Genomic DNA, 16,578 nt, shown 5'->3' with positions numbered 1-16,578 from the left:
CCTGGCTTTGCTCTGCCCTGGGCACAGCAGCAGCAGCTTCCTGGCGTGAGTGGGAGCCACTCATGGTGACAGTCCAAGAAATGGGGACTGGGACCCCTCCTCCTGAAGGATGGAACCTGCTAACAGTACCAGGGTGCCTCTACAGAACTACTTGTTACAGCAACCTGGCTGAGTTTTCCACTCCTGAATAATCTTAATGCCATAAGCAAAATCTGGATGGATTTCCCAACCTTGCTGTTCCTGTGAGTGTTTTACTGCTTACCTTTGCTGACTTATCTGTTTGGCAGCAAAGATCTCTCACTGCAGTTGCCTGCTTAAAATACTGGGCTGACCTGTGTTTCCTTGTATTATCTGCAGGTGAAAACTCTCCTCCTGCATGCCAATCCCTGCATTCCACCTCCCTGCCTTCCCAGGCCTCCAGCAACGGCTACAGGAGCTTGTGAAACTGTAAAGGAAAAGGCACAGGGAAAACTCAACACACAAGTTTCATGCTTACAGTTCGCAGCCCAGCTCTGCTGTGCTCGTGATGGAGATGGTTTTCATTTCCTCCAGCAGGAAATAATGAAGGGGGGATAAAACCCCAACAGTCAAGGCCCAAGTGTCTGTACACACACACTTGCTCTGCATGAAACCACACAAACAATTTATTTCTCTGGTTGCTAAAAGCTTGGCTGGGCTCCATCAGCTCCCATGTGTGGTCCCAATGCTGGAGGATGCCCAGGGAGCTCTGGGCACATGGACTGAAGCTGCTCTCCTCTGCAGGCTCTCAGTGCCATCCTGCTCCTTACAGAAAAGGCAATTGCAGCATCACATCCTTCCAGATCAAGAAAGCCAAGTGTGCACAAGTGGGGGGAAATGTGTTGTGTGGGGGGAAATGTGTTGTGGTTCCAGCTGCATCATTCCCTTTCAGTGCAGGAATCTGGAGAACACAATGAGGTGCTCTCCAGGTAACGATGCCTAAATTTACCTTCATCAGATCAAACAGCTGATGCTGATCTGATGCTCTCTCACCACTTTCAGATTGGAAAGCCAAAGGCAGATTTAAGAAAAAAAATCTCCCTTTCATTATTTTTTTTCACAGAAATATATAATATATATTATATATATAATTTTACTAATACTAAACATGTACTTAAGTTACGTATTAGCCTGTATTTCTTTTAGCTACTTCACACAATGAGTAGAAACAACAACAAAAAAATACTGTAGCCCAAACAGGGCCTGAAATTAACAATGTAAAAAATCCAAACTCTGACAAAAACATACTTGCATTAAATAGCATTGAGATTTCAATACCAGAAGTAGAATCTCATTCTGCACTTCTACTCTGGCAAGCTCTAAGCCTCAGCTGAGTGACTCTTAGAAAAAGCTCATATTGTTTCTGCTCATCAAAAGTAACAGTTTTGTGATTTGGTTCACAGGAGACCATTTATTGCCAACTCGAAATGTTCCAAAAACATGCCACCTTTTCTGCTTGGGTTGTTTGGGTTTGTCTTTTTTTCCTTCCCCCCCCTCCACATTAGGCAAGCATTTAAAAAAAAAAAAAGTGTAATTACAATTTCAATAGTGATTTCTTTTAACTTCTCAAAGCGTATCTCATCAACAGGATATACAGTACAGTCAGAAGAGTAAACATTTGTAAAAGGAAGCAGACAACTTTTTCAACCAACAGACACAATTTCTTGCTGTATTTATGCTGAACTCTCCTTTGAATATGGACAGGTTATGAAGTTAGTTTTCTTCTTCAGTACAACATGGACACAGGGCTGGTACAATCCGGGCTGGTTTGGCTGCTGTTGAAGTTCAGGACAACTCGAGTGGAGCCGTGGTCCTGCCATCCATCCATCCATCCATCCCCCTTCATCATCTGGCGTAGCGCTTAATGTAATCTTCAACTTTATTCCGAAAGTCCTCCTGGAGGGAAGCACAGGCACGGTTACCTGGGCACGGCCTGGATGGAATGTGCTGCAATTCCCATGGGGATGTGCTGCTGGATCCCCACGCTGCCACGGGCAGAGTCAGGCTCCCAGCAAGGGAAAGCTCGCCCCAAGAGCCTTGAATCCTTACAGTGAGGAGTCTGTGCTCCACAGGAATCTCCACTGGGGAATGAAGTGGGAAAAGAGTCTGCCATCACCAGCTACCAGCTTAGGTACACACACACTGCCTGCTATTCCATAACCTCTGCGTCCAGGGAAAACAACTCTACTCTGACAGTTTGTGCTTATAAAGCACAGAGATGCTGAGCAAAATCAATTCTGCCATCGTGGGATCCTTGTGCAAGCTGTGCCAGGCACATACCACATTCCTGGCATGTCATTCCAGCTTGGTATTAAATGTGTTCCACCCAAACACCGAGGGGCCTGTGCTCCAGAGTGATTTCCAGCTCCCATTTTTGTGTGCTGCTGGAATATAAAGCAGGAAAACCTGGGACATTTATGTGCTCACACTGTTAAAAAGAAAACAATTAAAAAAAAACCATGCAGTAGACAAGGAGGTTTTGAACGCTCTCCTGGTACACTGGAGCTACCTGTAGAGCAGAGGGATTGGAAGCACTGAAATCCTCCTGCAAAGGCTCTGCTTTTACTAGGAAGGACACTAAATCCCACTGCCACCAGCTGTGGGATCACAAGGCATGGTCCTGCTTCAGTGTCACTTGTCAGCTCCAGGTTTGCCAATACATAAAATTATGCCTATCAAACACATCCCAAGTGTTTTGGTACAGACCACCCAGAGCTTGAGCACTAGTATGATCTTTGTGCCTCAGTCAAGCTTGGAACACATCAGTATATCCCTGGCTCCAACACCACATATACTTTTTACAGTATATACCATATATACTTTTTACAGTATATCCCTGGCTCCAACACCACACTTCTAACACTTATGAACAGCTCCCCTTATGATGGTTTGGTTTTCTGCTGCTAAGTTCTTCTACCAGCGAAAGGATAAAGGTTATCCCGTGGTTAAAATGCAGAAGGATCAAAAAGAAAACCTATGATCCATCACAAACTCTGTGATTTCACTTTTCTGCTGGTAAGTGCATCACAGATGTCCAATAACTATGTGCAAAGTGCTCAGAATCTCAACATTAAGTTTAAAACACAGTTTAAGGCCAGAAATACAGTATTAGGAATATGGCTGCAGAAATCCCACTCCTCCTCAGGAGTGCTCTTCTGGGGTGAAAGAGCAGCTGTTCTGGTCCAATATGGCACCTAGTGACTTTCTCACTCTGCTGCAAGCAACACCCATTTCCACACTCATCCAGCTGTAAAAAAAACTAACACTACAATGCTAATGCCATATTCAACTGAAATAAAATTTCCAAACCCAGGCAATTTCAATCCATAGGTGCAGGTTATGATAGCTGTGGTGGAAACTGAATTCACTGAGGGCTTCTTGCACACTCTTTCTCACTCCTGTGTTTCTCCAAAGGATGGAGCTGAGCAACACCACTGGACACACACCTGGGACCTTCCCTATGTGTACAATACCCAAGAGCAGGGCAGTGCAGAAAGCTCAGAGCACCCCTGGCTTTTCCCTGTGTCCCCTTATGAGTTATTTATGAGGAAAATGGGCTCTCAGCAGTGACTGAAGAGAAGCAAGACCTCAGCCAGGAAGGCAGAAGGCTCCAGAAAGCCAGGCTGTCACTCAGCAGCCTGGGCTGAAGGGCCTGGTGGTGTTGGCAGGGATGCACTCACAGGGCACTCACTGTGTGAAGCTGGCTGTGAACAGGAGGGGCTCAGCCCAAAGCTGCAATATTCCATCCTCACCTGCCATATGGCTCAGCACTTCCTGATTAACAGGGGGCACTTCTCTCTGGGCACAGCTGCTTATGTGCAACACTGAATAATCAGAAGCAAAAAAACCTCAGCGGAGCAGGATGTACCCTGCATTATAAAGAGGCACAGGCAAAATCCTGCTAGAAATGAGAAGGGAAAGAAAGACTCATACATCCCTTCAAGGACATAATATATCCCACAGAAAGCATCCTCTGTATTTAAACAAAGATGATTTGTTTGTACAAAGAAGTTTAATAAATAACTTTTAAATGAATAAACATATATAGAATAAACAGGACAGGGGGCAGTGATTTTAAATGGATAGAGAGTAGGTTTAGATGAGATATTGGGAAGGAATTGTTCCCTGGCACAGGGTGCCCACAGCAGCTGTGGCTGCCCCTGGATCCCTGGCAGTGTCCAAGGCAGGTTGGACACTGGGGTTGGAGCAACCTGGGACAGTGGAAGGTGCCCCTGCCCATGGCAGGGGGTGGGAATGGGATGAGCTTTAGGGTCCTTTCCAAGCCAAACCATTCTGGGGTTCTGTGATGATATTTAAGAACAGTTGGGAGAGGATCTATACAGCCTCAACCCCAGAAGATAATTCCATTCTCCATCCTTTCTAAAAGCATGCAGCAACACACACTCAAGAACTAGACACTGTTTCAAGAACTAATGTTTGACCTGATTTGGCAGCTGTGGGAGAAGAGACTTTATTTTTTCAACTGTTTATACTGCACCAAGTCATGCTTATTAACTGCTCGTCTTTTATTAAGCTTTTAATTTGTAACCCTGAGAAGATCTGCTCAGTTATCCAAAGCAAACAACACTTTGGTGACAGCTACCAGAGAAGTCTGGAAAAGTTCTGATGGAAACTTTACCTCAGGAATATTTTTTATTCATTTCAAACAAATTATGTGTAAGGATTACCCAAAGGTGAAATTTAAAAAAAAAATGTAATAAAAAACCCCAAAGGAGATTTAGCTCATTTCTTATCCTTAACATACCCACTACTGGTGCTTCACACCCTGCACTATTTGGCCAGTCCCTGTAGGAAAATGTGCAGTTTAACACAGCTGTCCTTTCATTGTGACTACAGCCACCCAGGTACTTGTGACAAACTTTCTGATCCACCTTCACATCCTTCAGATTCACAATCCCATAAAATTCAAATATAGACAGAAAAAGATCACAAATCAATTGCTCCTGCCTTTCCCTCTTCTGTGCTAGTAACCATGATAGTAGTAAATATTTTTTTAAAGCAGCTCTATTTTAGCAAAACTATCTGAACCTAACATTTATTACCAAGATTATATTCCAAACAACTTCTGCTAGGTCCAAACAATCTGATCTGTGGTTCCTAAAGGGATTAGGAAAGGGAACCTCTGAGCACCAGTAAAATGGCATTCATTACTCAGCTCAGCCAAGGCTTTAGGATGTAATAACCAGGAAGATCTCTACCCATTAGCCCTATGGATTATATTGAAAGCCACCTTTTCTTTCTTTTCCCCCTTGCAGAAAATAAGTATTCACACCCACCAACGCCCACACATCCCCTCCCATTTAAAAAGGAGCTGAATGGAACTTCTGAGTAGTACAGAAATCTCAAGTATGAGGTGTTGTTTTACAGTTCTTTTTCCTGCCTTGCTCTCATTTCTCTCTCATTGTTTCATTTAGCTCAGTCTCTACATGATGTGGAGTTTTCCAAGCTCTGTAATTAAATTTTAGTTCTCTGAAGAAAGAGGAGAGTGGGGGGTGAAAAACCTATACAAAAGTATCTCCCACGAGCTCTCTGCTTAGCAGGTACAGTCAAAGTCACATCAATTTTCAAGGCCTGTGATCCCAACTTCAGATTTTAAAATTCTCCTAGACACCAAACAATTGTGATTTTGCAAAAGGATGCGAAATGCTTTAGTGGATTACTTAGTAGCCAAGACCTAAGGGAGAAGAAAAGTGAGAAATTTTTACTGCAGGGAAAAAGAAATTACCAAAGCCAGCAAAGAGCAGCATTGTGAGGGAGAAACACTAAGGTTTGGACTCTTTTTTTTTTTTTTTTTTTTTTTTAATCTTCCCACAGAGGTAGGTTACAGAATTGGTGTGGGAAGCACTGGCCTGCCTGCCAGGACAGCAAGAAGCTGAAGATACCTTTCAGAGACACAGCAATTCATTAACACACTGAACACATTTGCACATTTGTTTGGGATTTCACATCTTAAGCAGGAACCACTTCCCTCAAGCTTCCACAAATTTTCTGCTGTCTGCCACTGGAGAAAGATGAAGGGAGAAAAGGAAGCTCTGAAGTTCCTAGAAGAGGAACAGGCCACGGATTAGATAAATACACCTAAATCCTGCTTGTGCAAAGGCAAGAGAATTGAGCCAGATGAAGAGAAGAAAACCATGCCCTGGCTCAAATGCAACTTGAGTCCAAATCCCCCATGGGGCTGGATGGGGATGGAGGCCTGGAGAGTCCTCTGGAGCAAAAGGACTTGGAATTTGCGTGGACTGCCACAGATCTCCTACTGCCATTTAATATTTTAACTGGGCTGCTGAAAACATAGAAAACCTCCTGGGAGTTAACCCAGGGAGCAGAGACTGCTGGGTCCCTCAGTGCCCGAGGTCAGGAGTCTCCTCTGCTCCTCCTCTAAGGCTCCCAAGGGTGGCCCAGGCAGTGACCACCTTGCCAACTGTGGGAAAGGGTTACACAACAGCCCTTCAAGAAAATTAAATGAATTATCCCAGTTGCTCTGAGGCTGACCTTCGCTAAGCTGCAAACACACTTCCACCATGAGAATGCCACTAATTCCCAAGAGAGATTATGTCCTTGGGATCTGGGATCTTGATGGATGAATCACAGGCACAGAGGAAATGGGAGCTGCCTGGCTCTGGCCAGAGGATTTTGCAAGTCATGCTCTACTCAAGCAAATGATGTTCCACCTAACCTGACTGGGCAGGTGAGGCACGTGGGGAATGCAGATCCAAGAGCTCAGACTCCCTGCTGGCCCTGAACAACCCTGCCATATGTCCCTTTTCAAAAGCCATGGATGTTTCTGAAGGATGCAAAGCAAAAGCTTTCCTTTTAAGCCACTTAGTTGCCTAAAGCATCTAAAACACAAGCTTTAAAACATCTGCATTTCTTCCACATTACCTCAGCAAAACAAACAATCTGCAAAAGCTTAATCAACTTTGCTGAACCTGCGGAGCCTCCATCTATAATCAAAGTGTTATGGAAGATGGGTAATGGTTTCTATAAATACTTGCAGCATTAGAAAAGTAATGTTTTTCCTATTTACATCTGTTAGCTCAATTAGCAGCTGTGCTGTTGCTCATTTGCACATGCCATTTAATGCACTTTGTGTTTGCTGGGAAAAGCTTTCAAAGGCTGTAACAAAGACACAGAACATAAAATGGGGAGGCAATCCAAGAAAAACCCCAGTGCAGCTCTGTAATGCAGAAATGCTGCAGAAAGACAAAGACGTATTCTACCATGGCTGCCACGGTTTCAGTGAGAACAACAAACACCAAACAGGGTGGCTGGGGGAGCAGAGGAAGTGAAGGATTTACTGCAACAAATATGAAGATAAATAAATGCAATGACTCACAGGGAGAATGGTTATGAAAAGATGGTTTTGGACTGGAATGGAACTGTTGTTCTTAATAAGCCATTAAGCTGTAATCAGAGAGTAATAAAAAAACCCCACAACAAAAATTAAATAGCTTCCAAAAAACCACATCAAGCTTGAAAGCCTTTTGGGGCTACATTCTTTTCCAGTGTGGTAAAAGCTTGGAAAACTGAGGTTAGCCAAAGGTGAAGATCTGCTTCAGTTTTTCAGATACACCTTGTGAGTGCATTTAATTAAAACAATTATTCGGTGTTTTGTAACCCCTCTAGAAGAAATCAGGGAAGAGACACTTGATTCAATAGCCAGGAAGAAATGTGATTTTCTTATTTCACCTGAAGAAGCACCATCACACTTCCATCACTTGCAGTTTTGTACTGTTATAAATAAAAAGCAGTGTTCTCACCAATGTTTGGAAATAGCTACTTTCCATCAGGAAGAGAGATTTCAGGATGTCAAGGGCTGGTGCAGGGCTATCAATTTAAACCAGGGGAATGGGGTTAAGTGGAAAGATTCATACTAGACCAAGGACAGAGACAGATCCCAGCCTGGAGAAAACTTGACGAGCACAGCAAGGATGAGACCGTGCTAATTTAAGCACCAACACTGACTCAAATATTCAGCAATGCAAAAACAACATAAAAAAAATGAGGTCCTGACAAAGCCAGGCTGAAGCAAACATAGTGAGAGCCAGCTCTGTTGGTGTCCCTGTCTTGACCAGTACTGAGCAGCCTTTCTACTCTCTACCCTTCCCTAAGCTAAGAGCCACCAACAGAGTTTTTGACAAAGTCCGACACCAAATGGGTTGAAAATGAAATTATATTCATTTGCATCCTACATTCTTGGACTCAGACCAGAAATCAAAAGCCTGAGAAGTTCCTGGTTTTAAAACAGTATTTTTTATTTTTTTTTTACTGTTCCTATGGGTATAGAAGTAGTTGTATCAATCTCAAGCTGTTTTCTAACACGGCCTTGGATCTCATGATAAACTCTTCGGAACTTCCCTTTTTTCACTGTAATTTCTCACTACGAAAAACTGTGATCTCACAAACTTCACATCAGAGCAATTCCAAAATCATGTGGAGGAGTTGCCAGTTTGCTGATGAACTGATAACAACTAAAAATGCTAAGAGGCAATCCAAGAAGATATTACGAAAAGCAGAGCAGAATGCATGCAAGCAGAACGGCTAGTGTGACAAAGTACACAATTTTATAATGAATTTTACAATGTCACTCTTTCTGTATGCCTTGAGAATTAATAATTCACAAGAAAGAAGCAGTAGCTTCAAAGCCTTGACCTCAATTACTTCTTCAGCAATTTTAGCAGCATATATTGCTCCAGCGTTGGGAGTAAGAGCCAGTAGCAATGAAAATTAAAAAAAAAAAAAAAAAAAAAAAAAAATCTGAGTTGTACAAAGCCCCCTAAAAATTCATATATGCAACAGTGTGCCCACTAATTACTTCAAATGTGGCTAAATATGAAAGAGGAAGAGACAGCTACAAGTAAAAACCTGCAGATCTTGTGATCAGTAGGAAGCAATGGAACACCCTGTAGTGTTTGAATAACTTGTGGGGTGTTCTCTTTATCAAAGTAAAACCTGGCTTAGTGTGCAAGAGTCTGGAGCATCTAGAGCCAGGGAATGCCTAGCACAGGCAAGAGAAAGGGCTTTACAAGACACATTTAAGAAACAGACACAGCAAAATCTGATTGTTCACAGATGTGCAGACTCTCATCACTACTCCCAACACCACCCAGCTTTTCCTTGGCACTTCTCACCACCTCAGCCTGACCCGCAGCGAGGGCAGGACAAAGCCTGGGGTCTGCTCCCAGCTGGATGTGCCCACAGAGCCCACCTGGAGCTCTCCTGGAGGCTCCCTCCCAGCCCAGCCTCTCTCTGCTGCTGCCAGGTCTGATGACAGCCTCAGGAACTAGATGTAAAGACTCTGCTTGCTCTGTCAAATCTGATACAAATCCATGCATGTATTTAAAAGCTCTAGGGATTGAGGGGGAGGCTGGGATGAGGTAACACATGGATGGATGGCATCACTGCATAAGCCTTATTCCTCTGCCAAAAACACACACTAAAAAGCAAAGCAATTGCCAAAGTTTCTCTTCAGTGAAGCTCCAGGACAAACTGATTCAGGAGAGACCAGGTGAAGGGGCAGTGGGGGGAAAGAACCTGCTGAAAGATTGAGCCACCACCATCCCCAGAGGTCCCTGCTGACCTCAGTGACCGTAAAATACCTCCTGGAAATGTCTCAAGGATGAAGTATTGGAAAACCTACAGCTACAGAGCAAACGCCCCCTCTAATGTGATTCAGAATCATTTCACTTGGTTACGCTGGCCATGAGCAAGAGAGAACAAAGAAATGTTTCTATCACGTCCTTTAACTTCCATTACATTACATTAAAAAGCAAGATTATTTTCATGCAGCCTGACAGTAACCTTGCCAAATTTTCCAGAGGCTCCTTATTTTCATCATTATCCATAATTTTATATTTCTTCAAATTATTCTGCTGCTGTTAGAAGACTATCAGACTGACAGACTCCAACTTTCATCACAGAACTGAAAGGACAGAAAACAGAAATGCTTTAAAAGCAACAGTGGCACTGGGTTGACACATCTCTCCACACCACAGTGATGCACCAAACACAAGAACATTTTGTTAAAAGGATAGTTTTCAGTCTTGGGGTATGGAGGAAGAAAACATCAGGCTTGTCAACTCAGTATTTCCTTCACCCCCAGCTCCAAAGAAGTTCTTCTGTTCTACACCCAACTGCTATCCATCTTGCATTTATTTCAGTATGTTCAAGGCTAGATTGTTTAGTTTATAATATATAGAGGGATTCCCCTCCTTCCCCTACCTAATTACATTTCTACAGCCTAAGAAACTTAATCAAAAATTTACTTTAAACCTGAAGTGCCCTGCAGTTCTGAATCTTTCCCCACTCACAATAATTGACATTAATCACATGAAATTGACTGCTTCTAAGAACAAGGCAAAAACTTTCTTTTCCTTTTCACCTATTTTAGCAGCTATCTGTCCTATGATGCCCTGCTCAGGATATTACCCACGTGATGACAGCCTTGGCTTCTATTTTTAAAAAGATGGCCACAGACTTTAACTACACATGAGAGAAAATTTCCTTTCAGCCCAGGAATTATGGCTAGGATTGCCAGCAGAATACAGCAAATATATCATGGATGAGTGGCCACTGATCCTAAGCCACTGCCAACCATGAAGAGCAACTCTCCCCTGAGCAGCACAAGGAGAATGGTTACAAAAACCCTGGTGGAGCCTCTTTCTGTCAGTGCTAGAGGCTTCCCAGGGGAGGGTGGCTTATCCACCCAATTCTGACTGTCAGCAACTCAGACCTTGGTCTTGCACTGAGCTCCTTGCCCAGCATTCTTTAATCTCTTTATCACAAGCCTGGAGGGCTGAAGTTTCCAAGATGTAACAGAGAAGAGCCTTGGGATGAGAGTCTCAGCTGTGACTACAGCCAGTGCAGCCCAGCACTGATTTAAGCCACAGGCCAACCTCAGTTCTGACAACCAGAAAAAGGATTTATTTTGCAGACAGATTAAAAAAATAAAAAGCAGAATGTCAAGATTTTTAAAAAAACTGGTTGCTTCTTCCCTTGTGCATTTTAGCTCATCTGGGGAATTGGAACCTTTGGCACCTGCAAGTACAAAGGGCAGCACAGCAGAGAAAAATGGTCTGCATTTGCTCCTTCAAAAGTGATCCTGTCAGAGATAGAACAGGTGAGAGAGGCTGTCTGTGTAGGAACATTACAGCAGGACTGAGACATGCAAGGAAAGGACAAGGAACAGAATGCAATTTAACTGTCAGGCTGTTAATCCAGGACTAAGATGATCCAAATGAATGCCTCCCACTGGTCCATTGTCCTACCCAGGGTGAATCATTTCCCTCTGCACAGCACTCCAGTTCTCATCAGCAAAGTACCAAGCACCACAACAGCTCTCCATCATTTAAATTTAGTTTGGTTGGCCAGCAGTGCAATTTGTGGACATGAGATCCTACTCTGTTCACACAAAAATAAGTGTCAAGCCTACAAATTCTAGAGTAAACCAGCATTAACCACTTCATGATACTGAAAATAAAACAGCCACCTATTTTTGTTTAAATCCGTTTTTCAGGTTTTTGTTGTAAGAGAAGATATCAAAATGAAATCACAATTACTATTGAACACTATAAGGAAAATCAAGACATGATCAATCATGTCCAAAAAATCAAATAAATCAATCATGACCAAAATCAAGACCATAAAAAGCTCAGCTTGTGTGTAGCCAATGAAGAAAAACCCCCAAATTTGCAGTGGTAAAATATCAATTTTCATTCCTGATGAAGCAAATAAGAACCTTAAACCAAAGGATCATCTTTTTTTGCCACCTGTTAAATCTTTCACTGTTATCTACTTATTTAGTTTCAAAAGTTTCATTTCACTCTCTGAATTTTCAGAAAATATAAAAACCAGAATATTCCAAATTTCCCCAGACCTGGTTTACTTTCTCCCCTATTAAATGAAATCCCAATTTCTTTTTTCAGAGGGATTTCAGCCCAGGGGTTCAGATGCTCAATGCTACTGAAGAACCCAAAGCAGCTGTTGTTTTCTGCACAAACACTGGAAGGGCTGGGAAGTTAAAAGGGCTGGTTTTGAGTTGAGGGTTATGTTAATACCCCAGCAGGGTTAGATGGAGCAGGAATTTAAGAAGCCCAGCTCCCTGAGCTCACATTTCACTGCTGGGGAGCACACACCCCACAGGCTTTTCTGGCCAGCAGCACCATTAAAACTTGCTTCTGTTGATGCAGCCAAATAAAACACAGTAAAAGCATTGCCCAACCCTCCAGGATAAAATCTCTGTAATCCAAGCACACAGAGTACCTGACCATGATCTGACATGGGGGAGAGCTCTACCTAACCAGGAGTCATGTGATAACCACCATCCTTATGGCACTCCCAGATGGGGAAAGCCAAGGGGATGCTTGATTAAAGGGCTCTGCATAGACAGGGCTGTTAAATTGCTCTTGCACAACTTGTAAAAAGTCTGGTTTGTTTTCCAGTGCTAAAACACAGTGCAAAATCTACCAAAATTAATTCCTGGAAGTGTCCAAGGCCATGCCAGACAGGGTTTGGAAAAACCTGGGATGGAGGAAGGTGTCCCTGCCTATGGCAGAGGGTGGGACTGGATGGTCTCCAGGGTTCCTTCAAACCACACCACTTTGTGACTCCCTGGAAAGTAATTTGGAGGTTACATGGTAAACGTTTTACTACTGAAACAAATATCTTTCAAGACAGCAGGAAAAAAAATATTCTGGCATGGTAGCTTTTGTTACTGAATTATTCACACTCCTGACAAGGCAGGCAGGACACATGACAAGCTGAAGTTTGCAGACAGGCTCCTTTCAAGTCTGCCAGCACAGGCAGGAGTCCATGGAAAAGCCCCAGATCCTGACAACACCTCACTTGGCAGCTGTAACCAACCCCCTTTTCTCCAGACACTTTGTCAAAATCAGTGCAGGGCTAACCCAGGCAATACTTGAAGTCAGCATGGTGCCAGAAAAAAAATTCCAGAAAATTTTGTTCACTGCTGATTTCCCACTCCTTTATGCCGTGTTCAAAAGGTCAAACTTTAATACTTTAGGTTTTTAACCCCTTAAAAATAATTCAGCTCAAACTGTTCATGCCTTATGAGCAGCTTGTACACCCAACCCCAGCACACTGCTCCTCTAGCACCAGCTCAAACTCAATAACAATAAACTTTTAAAGATCACATCAAGCTAAAATTCAAGTAAATGTTTTTGAAGTATTTTCTCTGTTCTAAAGCAAATTTTCCAGCTGCCTTGAGTCATCATTAAACTTTTGACATCTGAGCTTAAAAAATGGTAACAGTAATTACCAGAACTCCTCATATATCACTGTCACTGTTTGAATACAGAACTTTATAAGGATATGTTTGAAAAAATTTCCAGCTGGCTGTGATGGGAAACCATTTGCAAGGGTGAAAAGCCTGACAAAGAGAATTGAGCTAAAAAATAATACGTGAATGAATTAAATGAGCATTATTTCTTAAAAATTCCTTAGGGAAGGCTTTAGAGAATGAAGTTTACCATGAAAAATCCTTGGAGTGCATTCCCTGGCTCTAATTCAATAAAGAAACATTCAGACAGAAACATGATATAAATTTGGGTCATAGAGAGCTGGTATTTGACTTTTGACCCACCCATGTGCTTTGGAATACTTTACAAAAGAAAAGTATTTCAACTGTTCTGTTTCTTCAAGGACCACTACCCATCACAGAACACGGATTATTCACAATTATCTGGAAAATAAGATGCTTGTTTAGAGCTATTTCTAATGCTTTTTACCACAAATAACATCATCTCTGAAATGCACGGTGACAGGACGCAGCAGCCACAGACCATGACATTTTATTTGTTATACTTTACATTCTCCAAATGTTTAATATAGAAATGTCTTTTAGAGAATCTTGGATAATTTTGGTGACTGCTATCCAAACAAGTGTTTTGCACCCAAACTGGCCAACAATCACTACAGATCAGTGGACAATATTTCTAATTCCCACACAGATTTAAGCCTTAAGGAATTAAGCCAAAAACGACCTGGGGAAAAAAAAGCCCAATCTAAGCAGTTTGGAGGTAAGGAAGTGGCAAGGAAAAGAGCTGATGTCTTCTGAGCAGGAAGAATCCCTGCAGGAGCTAAATATTCAAATATACCTTTGACTTAAAAATTATAAAGACAGAGCAGGTACAACAGAGAAACAAAGAAGCTACTGTAAGATAACTCAAATGAATTACATTAAACCAGAAGATCTGAGGAAGAAATACAGATAATTAATTTTTTTTTTCCTCCAAACTTTCAAGTTGAATTTTATTTTGTGTTAGTTTGGTTGCTTAGAGGATCCAACACACCTGTGGCACACTGGCATTTATAGCATGCTTTTCATTCAGATGTATTAAAGGGCATTTCAAACAGACTGATTAGGAAATTACATTAACAGAAGAAAACTAATTTTCATATGATCAATGATGAGATAAAGCAGAATCCAAATTTGATAGCATTTAGGTGCTTTTCTTCAGCTATACAGAAATACGGAATTTGAAGAAGGCTCAAAACTAAATTAACTTATGCCCTTATTATGTGTAAGCTTAGAAATAAAAAACCAGGACGATGAAAGAACAGCTGGCCATGACATTATTTTGGAAGAGTCTTCAGAAGGATGAGATCTGAGATGACACACAGGCAGTGAGCTCTGGGACTCTTTAGCTGTCTGAAGGTACCAACAGTGAAAGGACAAAATTACTCCAAACTTCAGCAGAGATAAAAGATCCCAAATCTGTCTGCTCCTGGATTTAGCACCCTGGGGAATAGTTCAGAGAAGAAAGCACCAGGCTCTCAGATTGGTGTTGGATAAAACTTGAGGTGAGACACAAGGAGACAGGAATCCCTTTCCACTTTGAGATGTGCTTCCCAAGCCAGACCTAAACATCTGATAAAAAAAGCAAATAAACCAACAAGGAGGAAATCACTCTTGGTGAAACAAGTTTTACAATCCCAGCCTGCTGCTGGTTTCTGGTGGCTCCAGAACTGAGAAGGATATGCTGGGCAATGACAGTTTTTGATGCAAATGGAAAATCTGAGGGGGAAATTCAACTCAGTGTGCTTCCAAAGGGATGCCTCAAGATCCTCTACAGAATATCTGTATTTGTTTCTTACTTGCTGATAACCTTCTCCTTCCATGGCTCACCTGTTCTCAGGAGGTATCTGACACTTTGTCAGGTGCTGCTGGTTCTTGCCAAGTTGCCCAGGGATTTTATAGAATTCCACACTGGTTTGGGTTGGAAGTTCATCCCATCCCACCCCCTGCCATGGCAGGAACACCTTCCACTCCCCCAGCTTGCTCCAAGCTCCATCCAGCCTGGCCTTGGACACTTCCAGGGATGGAGCAGCAACAGCTGCTCTGGGCAATGCTTGAGCAATTAAAATTCTTCTATAAAAATTCTGAACTGTTTGCTGTTTAAGGACTCTAAAAAACTGCCTACAATGATGAAAGGTCATAAAAACCCCTCAGTGAAATCCATACTCAGCAACTGTTCCTAATTACCAATGGAATTCCTAATGGAAGTAGATTGGTGCTCTCACTAGTGAGGACAAGGCGACAGTCCTCAAATAACTTTAGGAAAACATTCACCCTACAAGACCCATCAGAACAACCTTCAAAGGCCACAAGCAGCTCAGAGGAGGGACTGGGTTTTTTAAGCAAATTTCCTAAAGAACTGAGGCTGTGTAGGGCAGCTACAATCCTAAGAGGAAATCTTAAGAGGCAGCTTTGAATTCTGTAACACCATGAACTTCATAAATCCATCTCCACAGAAACAACCCTGAAATAAAAACCTTGTTTTATCACCCAGAGAAACCCTTAATTAAAATTTAAAAATTAAAAAAAAAGAACTGCAGAAGTCAATCCAGAGCCAAACTCCTCCACACAAACCTCTGCAAAATAATTGAGCATTAAATGTTGCTTTCCAAAGAGGATGCAAATAAAATCAGGGCTCACTGAATTAAGTAAAAAACATGTTTGAAGTGGATCCTTGGCAAACATACACCTATTCCCATTATATTTCTCAGCTCTGGCACTTCAGAGCTGCAAATAAATATGATAGGCTGGATTTTCACAAGGAGGAAAAAGAATTCCCTGGCAAATGCAATCTGCCTTAGTCTTTCACAAGGACACAGCACAGAGCACTGAATGCTGACAGATGGGTTTCACTATGATGGAAAGATTGTGTAGGAAAACAACATAGGGAGATGTAACTCAGCTTCTGCTACTGAAACAGCTCCAGATCACACAGATGAAAAAGTAAATGAGCGTTTGCTAATCTGCAGGATGATAAAAGTTTGCTTGAACTGCACCAAATAGCACACAGCACTGGGGTTCTTGACACAACAGGCCTAGGTGAGAAAGAAATCCAAGGAATACTTAGAAAAACATTTCTACTTCAAGCCACACGAAGCATGCAATGAATCTTCTGTTGTGTGCTGTGCAAGTGGCTTTGAAATGGTTTTTTTGGCAGAATTAAACACCACTAGGAAATGTAAAGGCTTTTAAGGATCCTGGCAAAACACAATGTCCTGAGGCAG

The 16,578-nt window shown here is 42.2% G+C and overlaps 1 protein-coding gene across 1 annotated transcript in view; it reads right to left on the bottom strand.

Annotated features, from left to right (window-relative positions):
• Positions 1-1,409: 1,409 nt before the first annotated feature.
• Positions 1,410-16,578, bottom strand: part of UBE2F (ubiquitin conjugating enzyme E2 F (putative)) — a 52,914-nt gene continuing 37,745 nt past the window's right edge. Inside the window, exon 10 of the mRNA XM_062506715.1 lies at positions 1,410-1,914. Within this exon, the coding sequence (XP_062362699.1) occupies positions 1,864-1,914 (51 nt within the window). The 3' untranslated portion in view covers positions 1,410-1,863. The remainder of the gene's footprint in view (positions 1,915-16,578) is intronic.

Source organism: Cinclus cinclus, chromosome 21, assembly GCF_963662255.1.
Source record: "Cinclus cinclus chromosome 21, bCinCin1.1, whole genome shotgun sequence".
NCBI lineage: Eukaryota > Metazoa > Chordata > Aves > Passeriformes > Cinclidae > Cinclus > Cinclus cinclus.
Note: the sequence above shows the minus strand (reverse complement) of the source record. Positions and strands in the feature narration are given on the sequence as shown.